Consider the following 9495-nt stretch of genomic DNA (forward strand, 5'->3'; position numbering starts at 1 on the left):
CAGCACTTTAACCGACTCTAGGCTAATGCAATCGTAAATCTTAGCGATCCCAAGACAGCGTTCATCATGCGCTTGAACACGGCAAGGCATTACATAAGCCGAATGGCATCGTGGTAAATTGATAGTGGACATCTGGCATTATGAAGGCCGTCTTTTCTTGTGAAGAGACATCCATTGGAACTTGGTAGTATTCTGACGCGAGATCAAGGCTCGTGAAGAACTTGTTTCCTCTCAATCGCTCTAACTGGTCATCGATTAGAGGCATAGGAAATACTTCCTTCTTGGTGATCCTATTCAGCCCTCTGTAGTCGATGCAGATACGCTCCTCTCCATTCTTCTTTTTGACAATGAGGATTGGACTTGCGTATGGTGACATAGAGTCGAATATAATCCCCGATGCTTTAAGCTCAGAAATCTTCTCTCGCACCCTAGCTCGTTCGGCATGCGACAGCCTGTACGCCCGGTAGGTGATCGGTTTTGTTGACTCCAATTCAATCTTCATGGATGCTGCGGATGTCCGTCCCAGTTCCTTCAAACCTTCGGCAAAGCAGTCTCGAAACTCGTTAAGCAGGTTGACCAGTTGGCTCTTCTTTTGCTGCGTTACTTCTGGTCCTACGTTAACCCGACTAGGATCTATTGGGCTATAGAGTGGCTCCACCGTGAAGATATCCGTGTTTGTCCACTCGCTTTCTTGTTGTTCGTAATATTCTTCGGCTTTCCCAACTTTCTTATCAGCTTCAATGACCAGCTTCTTCATCGACAAGTTTTCAATTGGTATCCGAGTGGTGCAGCCTTTGGTAACGGACACCACACTTCTCGGGATGCAGTGTTCTTGCCCAACTTTGAACCTGAATTGCGCTTCCACAAGTAAGTCATGACCCGTGCTCTCCGAATCTCCCGTGTACACATCAACAAATCCGATGTGATTCGGTGGAATTACGACTGCTTCTTTTGCCCATAGATTGGTTTTCTCTTCAGACAGCTGAGGGATATTGATCTTCTGCAAACATCCATTCTCCTCGCTGTGTGAATGGGCTTCATTGAAAAGCCGCATGGTGTTTTTACGTTTGACGGTGGTGATGTGTGGCTGCTCTGTGAACGGTTGTCCAACCAATAACGGAATAGCCTGTGCAGAATCTTCCACGACGTAGACTTGAACGGTAGCGTCGGCCTCGTCAACTTTTAGCTGAGCGTTAAATACCCCAACAGGTACAGTTGAACCCGCTCCATAGCCTTCATTTTTCACACTCGATAAATTTACAAGTGGGGACCTTAACTGTCATTTCAACTGACAAGTGGGGTCTTTTAAACACACATTTTCTAATTTCATGTATATTTTAATTTTATAGTTAAAGTGTTAGTGACATAATTTTCGTCACCCACAAACTTAAAATGCTAAAAAAATCCTTGAAAAATCTAGTTTATTATGATATGTTTACTTTTGTATTTGGTTTCGTAGAAATTTGTAAAATTGCAATCAAAGTTTAGTGTTTGGAAAAGGCCTAGTTAAAATTTTGTTTCGCTTAATGACGTAGTAAGGAGAAACTTTCACTCTAGATGTCGCTCACGTGACGCCTATAAGTGTCTCAGCGCCGCGTTAAGCCTATTTTATTCAGATTCGCGCGGCATTAGTAGACTCGGGAGTCTCGGGCGCGCACGCTTGGCTTTTCCGCGAGATGCCGTGAGTGACGTAGCAAGGAGAAAACCCGCCAAAAATCTTCTCCGCAAATTTGCTTTTGCCCCCCAAATTTCAAGTTTTCAAAGGGTTTTTTCTGTGTTTTCCTTCATATTTAAATATTAATCAAGCATATTTTTGGAATCAGAAGAGTTTAAACTCTCAAAAAAGTAAGGTTTTCTTTAGATTTGAGATAATTTTTAAATCAAGTCGCTATTCCTTTAAAATATTGATTATCAGAATGAAATTTAGGTAATCGGACCTCTTAAAGGCTTCACACTTAAGTTTTGAGCTGATTTCAGGTTTAGAAGTGGGGACCTTAACCATCTTCCTACCTTATATCTGGGGACATTTGTGTACAAATTATTAGATTTTGAGTTAGTGTCAAAGCCTATATGGTTCCATCAGGTGTTTCAATTTCATTTTTCACACTCGATAAATTTACAAGTGGGGACCCTCACTGTCATTTCAACAGACAAGTGGGGTCTTTTAAACACACATTATATAATTTTATGTATATTTTAATTTTATAGTTTAAATATTGTATATTATAATGAAATTTAGGTAATCGGACCTCTTAAAGGCTTCACACTTAAGTTTTGAGCTGATTTCAGGTTTACAAGTGGGAACCTAAACCGTCTTCCAACCTTATATCTGGGGACATTTGTGTATAAATTATTAGATTTTGAGTTAGTGTCAAAGCCTATATAGATCCATCAGTTATTTCAATTTCATTTTTCACACTCGATAAATTTACAAGTGGGGACCTTAACTGTCATTTCAATAGACAAGTGGGGTCTTTTAAGCACACATTTTCTAATTTCATGTATATTTTAATTTTTTAGTTTAAATATTGATTATTATAATGAAATTTAGGTAATCGGAACTTTTAAAGGCTTAACACTTAAGTTTTGAGCTAATTTCAGGTTTACAAGTGGGGACCTAAATCGTCTTCCAACCTTATATCTGGGGACATTTGTGTATAAATTATTAGATTTTGAGTTAGTGTCAAAGCCTATATGGTTCCATCAGGTATTTCAATCTCATTTTTCACACTCGATAAATTTACAAGTGGGGACCTTCACTGTCATTTCAACAGCCAAGTGGGGTCTTTTAAACACACTTTTTCTAATTTCATGTATATTTTTATTTTATAGTTTAAATATTGATTATTATAATGAAATTTAGGTAATCGGACCTCTTAAAGGCTTCACACTTAAGTTTTGAGCTGATTTCAGGTTTACAAGTGGGGACCTTAACCATCTTCCTACCTTATATCTGGGGACATTTGTGTACAAATTATTAGATTTTGAGTTAGTGTCAAAGCCTATATGGTTCCATCAGGTATTTCAATTTCATTTTTCACACTCGATAAATTTACAAGTGGGGACCCTCACTGTCATTTCAACAGACAAGTGGGGTCTTTTAAACACACATTTTCAAATTTTATGTATATTTTAATTTTATAGTTTAAATATTGATTATTATAATGAAATTTAGGTAATCGGACCTCTTAAAGGCTTCACACTTAAGTTTTGAGCTGATTTCAGGTTTACAAGTGGGAACCTAAACCGTCTTCCAACCTTATATCTGGGGACATTTGTGTATAAATTATTAGATTTTGAGTTAGTGTCAAAGCCTATATAGTTCCATCAGGTATTTCAATTTCATTTTTCACACTCGATAAATTTACAAGTGGGGACCTTCACTGTCATTTCAACAGACAAGTGGGGTCTTTTAAACACACATTTTCTAATTTCATGTATATTTTAATTTTTTAGTTTAAATATTGATTATTATAATGAAATTTAGGTAATCGGACCTTTTAAAGGCTTAACACTTAAGTTTTGAGCTAATTTCAGGTTTACAAGTGGGAACCTAAATCGTCTTCCAACCTTATATCTGGGGACATTTGTGTATAAATTATTAGATTTTGAGTTAGTGTCAAAGCCTATATAGTTCCATCAGGTATTTCAATTTCATTTTTCACACTCGATAAATTTACAAGTGGGGACCTTCACTGTCATTTCAACAGACAAGTGGGGTCTTTTAAACACACATTTTCTAATTTCATGTATATTTTAATTTTTTAGTTTAAATATTGATTATTATAATGAAATTTAGGTAATCGGACCTTTTAAAGGCTTAACACTTAAGTTTTGAGCTAATTTCAGGTTTACAAGTGGGAACCTAAATCGTCTTCCAACCTTATATCTGGGGACATTTGTGTATAAATTATTAGATTTTGAGTTAGTGTCAAAGCCTATATAGTTCCATCAGGTATTTCAATTTCATTTTTCACACTCGATAAATTTACAAGTGGGGACCTTCACTGTCATTTCAACAGACAAGTGGGGTCTTTTAAACACACATTTTCTAATTTCATGTATATTTTAATTTTATAGTTTAAATATTGATTATTATAATGAAATTTAGGTAATCGGACCTCTTAAAGGCTTAACACTTAAGTTTTGAGCTGATTTCAGGTTTACAAGTGGGGACCTAAACCATCTTCCTACATTATATCTGGGGACATTTGTGTATAAATTATTAGATTTTGAGTTAGTGTCAAAGCCTATATGGTTCCATCAGGTATTTCAATTTCATTCTTCACACTCGATAAATTTACAAGTGGGGACCTTCACTGTCATTTCAACAGAAAAGTGGGGTTGTTTAAACAAACACTTTCAAATTTCATGTATATTAAAGTTTTATAGTTAATATATTGATTATCAGAATGAAATTTAAGTAATCAGTCATATTTCTAGCTTAACACTTAAGTTTTGAGCTAATTTCAGGTTTACAAGTGGGGACCTAAACCGTCTTCCAACCTTATATCTGGGGACATTTGTGTATAAATTATTAGATTTTGAGTTAGTGTCAAAGCCTATATGGTTCCATCAGGTATTTCAATCTCATTTTTCACACTCGATAAATTTACAAGTGGGGACCTTCACTGTCATTTCAACAGAAAAGTGGGGTTGTTTAAACAAACACTTTTAAATTTAATGTATACTAAAATTTTATAGTTAATATATTGATTATCAGAATGAAATTTAAGTAATCAGTCCTGTATGGTTCCTTTGCATAGAGACGTCTTGCGTTTCCTTCGTCATAATTAGCCTCGCCTCCAATTGTTTGAGACATTTCAACAGCTCCTGGGGGTTACTGTACTCCCTCGTGCTCAAGGCTGTTATTAGGGGCTTGTCATTTAGTCCCGTGATGAGATATTCTACCATTGCGTCCTCGGTCAATCCACCTCTCCGAGCTCTCGAGACCATGTCGTGATAGTAGCTTTCTATGGATTCGCCAGCCTTCTTTTTCCGTTGCTCCATCTCGCGGTACAGTCGCTGAGAGCCCTAAGGAGCCGGAAACATTGTCTCAGGAGATCCTTCCACTCTTGCCAGTTGTAATTGATTGTCAACTGACCCTCGTACCAGACTTTGGCTGACTCTTCTAACTTCGGTAAGGCATGGAACACGATTACCCTATCCGACCATCCATAGGCAGCTGCAACGTCATCAACCTTCTGGATCCATGTTTTGATGGTCTGATGTGTCGAGTTCTTTGGATCAAAGGCAGGTATTAACTTGCTGGCCTCTCCCCAATGGCGTTGGTCGCTTGGAACAGACTGTGTAGGACCATTTTGGGCCGGTTGTGCGTTGACCGTCATATCCCTTGTTACTGCGACAGCTTGCTGCCCTGCCACCGAGATAGTCGACTTCATTAAACGCTCGAAGTCAGATATGGACACCGATCCTTGCCGGCCACGTTCATCGTCTTTATCGCTGTCCCCCTGGTCGATGACCTCCCTGTCTCCAGGTCGATACATAGGGTTATTTGCAAAGCCCAACAGGTAGTTACTGTGAGCTAATTCCTTTCTACGTGTCTCGTCCTGCGAGAAAAGGTATTTACTCGCATCTTCTCTAAGGTCATCGTTCACTGGATCCGTTTTCCCATCCATTGCTCGTGTGGGTGAAAGATTAGTCTTCGGGGTGCGTCTGCCTTGAGAACCAGTTCTGACTCTGGTTTCGTAATACTTGGGACAGATGCCTGCTTCGTGCAGCTTTGAAATCCTATCGCTTCTTCGTTGGATATTTGATTCCGGTTGCATTAAATTAACGTTTTCAACTTGTAACCCTCCTCATAGCTACCCGCTTTCCGTTGAGTGTGCTAGATGATACGTTGGTCTTTCGTTGAATTCGATGACTTCGGATAGTGTACGTTGAAGTTAGGTGCAGCCGTCCATGTAATTCCAATTGTTGCGTTGGCGGCAGAAACACGTGATCGTTGTGAGTTTCGTAGTAACGTTGTTGGCTTATCCCACTTCTGAAGTATTAGCGCTACCCGACTTATAATTCGTGCCCGTTGGGTTGAATGAAATAACCGAGACGTGGGTTAAAACAAACTGGTATAATCTATTAAAAATAGGTTCACAACTTTAGGTACTACTCCGCGCTGTTAATCATACAAGAACTCCCCTCTCTTACTCCTGCTTCCAGTATTTATTGCTATGTTTAACATAACGTGACCCTATCTTATCTTATCGTTATTTTTTATAGCGGTGCCATAAAATGATATTAGAATATAAAGTAGGCTGTGGCGCTAGTCGCGATATTTAAACAAGAATAAGACTATATTAAAACACTCTTTAACAATCAAACGGAACCAAAACGTCTTCTGAGTAGACAATTTCGGAATTTTCATACAATGAAACTAGCACACAGATGGGACCACCATTGGGGTATTCTCCGTCGCGCCCAGGAGAAAGATGTACATCAACAGTAATAAAATAATAAAAATTCAACTAAAATACATATCTCACAAATTGTATTTATATATTATCGTTATTACCATTCACAGTAAATAGTCGTACCAAAATAAACTTTTGGTCATACACACTAAGCTTTCTAAAGTTGAATTTATATAAATTTAATGACGTTTAAAATTTTTGCCACATTCGCGAAGGTTTGCAGTTTGACGACAAGCCATTACGGTAATTAACTAATCAAATTAGGTCAGGTTAAATTAATCATATACGTTTTCTCTTAGTAGTATGAATGGAGGATATTTATATGACACAAATATAAACTACCAATCTATAGCTTTAATATTGTAACAGTTTCAATTTCATATTTTGAATTATTTTATTTCCAAGTAATTTAGAATAGTAGACCATTTTAAATATTCTCAATCTTCATTATTATTCAATCATTTACTCTCTTTTTTTCTCTCTTAAGAAATTTATGACTTTTTATATTTTTAGTGGTATTGCGAGCCTCAATTTCGTTTCACAGAAGTGAAGCAAAAGTTGAGCAAAACAGATTTTGAAGACTTAAAATGATAGTAAACAATGAGAACAATTGATTTTACTCTATAAAAATATTTGAATGTTATTAATAATAAGTAAACTTATTATTAAAGAGAGAATGAATTGGTTTGACAACCATTTTTCGATGGTTTTAGATTTATAAAATAACACTAAACCCGTTAACAAGTTCACCAAATACATTCCGTCAATTTTGATGCTTAGAAAATTATATATATACATAGTTTACAGAATAAGAAGATTCATACTATTTACAAAAGGAGGCCTGGCTTTTGACTCCACCAGTGAGTCAGGCCTCATTGTGTAACACATGAAGCCTGGCCTCCCTGTGTGAATGGTATGAATCCTCCTAGTCTGTTAACTATGTATAGAATTAACGGAAAGTTTTTGGCAAGTTAATTTCATTATTTTAATCTTGTTTTATCATAATTCATTAAAATATTGTTGACTGGCCATTTCACTATCACTTTAATAACTCCACCTAAGAACATGAACAAAGTCTTTCTAAAACCCTTTTAATTGAAATGTCTAATGATTGAATGTCGCAATGGAAATTCTTGGGTGTCCCTGAGTAGTTTTTATATTAACGTTGGAAATTCTACGACATCCTGGGCATAAGTTCACAATCCTAAAATGGAATCCACTAACACATTTTTGAAACTTTGACAATCAACTATAAAATAGCATCAGATGTCAAATTTAAACTTGATAAGACGAAAGTACATAGTTCTCAAAGTTTACTACTGAACTTTTCAGAAATTAATAATATTTTATAAAATGTTTGTTTTAAAATGGTCTATTATAAATTTAAAGTACCACATTAAGATTATTTGTAATTAATAACCTTAGCTAGGTGCATCGAGTAACGCTTTCTTAAATAGTTCATAAGAGGCGTTCGTAATACCCCATGAAAGCAAGGCTCTTGTATAAATTACATGCACACCGTAAAACATTTTCTTTATAATCCTATCCCTCTCTATGTAAGTCAATTTGCACGCTTGTCGGAATGAAATGAATTCCGTTCCGCAGGACACTTCCATTTTGATTTTAATAACGTTGATAGGGTAAAAAAATATGCCAATGAAGGCCCAAATTAGCGCCCCACTAATAAAATGTTCAAATAAGTTAGCTAGCCACGTTTCTCTTTCAGGAAAGACATCTTTTATTGAGGATTTTAAATCGAGGAACATGACGTTGCTCGGCCCATTTCGCATTAAAATTGGAGTCAACCCTCGATAGTATTCTTTAAAACCATAAAATCTAGGTTCCTGGAATGCGTGAAACGTGTTCTTGAATCGACTGTGATATTTTTGGTCTTGTAACAGGGTTTGAACTCGTTCTAAAGTACTTAAGATGGCTTCTTCTGACCCTGCTATTAAAGCTGCCGCAGTTAATGACACCGGAGGTGGTATATTGGGAAAATGGTGTTTTAGAGACCGCCCATATTCGTAATAAGTCCCAAACATAATAGACATTGAAACAGGTTTTTGGATTAAGGGTGGTAGACACCCTCTGTAAAGGTTTTGTATACCTTCTTTACGTATCTGGTTAAAAGCGTATTGCATGTCTATGCCGTGTAACATTTGCCTGAACATTATTTTGTCGATAGAGAAAGTTACGGCAATGTTTATGAAGCCCGAGCCCCCGCCACAAAGGAATTCAGCAATTGTCTGATCTCTTGGCTTCCTCGGACGGTCAAATTCATTGGTATATTTTTGCTCCATGGATGTCTACAATTTAGCAAAGAATAATTCAATCAATGGATATTGTAAATATTTATAATCTCCCCAACTTACTGAGAAGGCACAACTAAAATATATTCTCAAGGTTGAAGTTCAAGTTCACCCAGTAAGTGATTATTTTTAACTTAAGACCCGCGGCACCCGCCAAAGCAGCCAAGGCTTAGAGTTTAAAGAGTCAGTCTACAGAGCGAGTCCCCTCTCTCAAAAATTTCGAATCCACCTTATTTCCTTTCGCCGGAAGGATAGCCCCCTAGATCACGCGACTCGTGGACGCAGGCTGCAGAGATTTACCGTTTGAACGTTATCCAGCGCTAGCGGCTCTCTGATTGGATAACCTATTTGAGCGACAAGCTCCCGCAGCCAACACGGGGGAAGCGTCCGGGTCGCTGTCCGTCTCAAGGGGTGCATTGTTTCGATTGCGCCACATTGTAAAACAGGTTCAAACTGGTTTATCGGAGGGGAAAAAGTCAGCACTAACCGATAAGCCTAAAAGTCCGATCCTAAAGACTTCGGCTCTAAGCCTAGACTATGCAATATATTAAATTAATTTAATCTAACCTAACACTCGAAATATTCGGTTCCTGGCAAGCTTGCCAATTATTTATCCCCTATAACTGATTGGCTTAAAAAGCTGTGGTTACCAGGTCAAGAAATAATGGAGACCAAAATTTAGGTTGCATATGCATATAGTGAATCTCTTTATTATCCAGGTTTGTTAGGGTAGTGGTTTTTATACACAATAATAATTT

The 9495-nt window shown here is 37.2% G+C and overlaps 1 protein-coding gene across 1 annotated transcript; it reads right to left on the reverse strand.

Annotated features, from left to right (window-relative positions):
- Positions 1 to 7849: 7849 nt before the first annotated feature.
- On the reverse strand, positions 7850 to 9154 carry LOC149681294 (mitochondrial nicotinamide adenine dinucleotide transporter SLC25A51-like). Its single transcript, XM_089834512.1, has 2 exons — positions 9038 to 9154; positions 7850 to 8734 (listed from the first exon to the last, which is right to left on the reverse strand). Exons 1-2 carry the CDS (start codon positions 9152 to 9154, stop codon positions 7850 to 7852), a joined length of 1002 nt encoding a protein of 333 aa, XP_089690638.1.
- Positions 9155 to 9495: the final 341 nt, after the last annotated feature.

This window comes from Phalangium opilio, unplaced genomic scaffold (genome assembly GCF_054372755.1).
Source record: "Phalangium opilio isolate 3A_F unplaced genomic scaffold, DU_Popi_V2 ptg000039l_1, whole genome shotgun sequence".
Classification (NCBI taxonomy): Eukaryota; Metazoa; Arthropoda; class Arachnida; order Opiliones; family Phalangiidae; genus Phalangium; species Phalangium opilio.

Bases quoted from the DNA above. Each gene is read 5' to 3' on its own strand.
- LOC149681294 (XM_089834512.1), bottom strand. From the start codon at position 9,154: ATGCACCCCTTGAGACGGACAGCGACCCGGACGCTTCCCCCGTGTTGG. The intron at 8,735-9,037 runs GTAAATCTCTGC...GCTAAATTGTAG, and splicing joins CGCTGGATAACGTTCAAACG to ACATCCATGGAGCAAAAATA.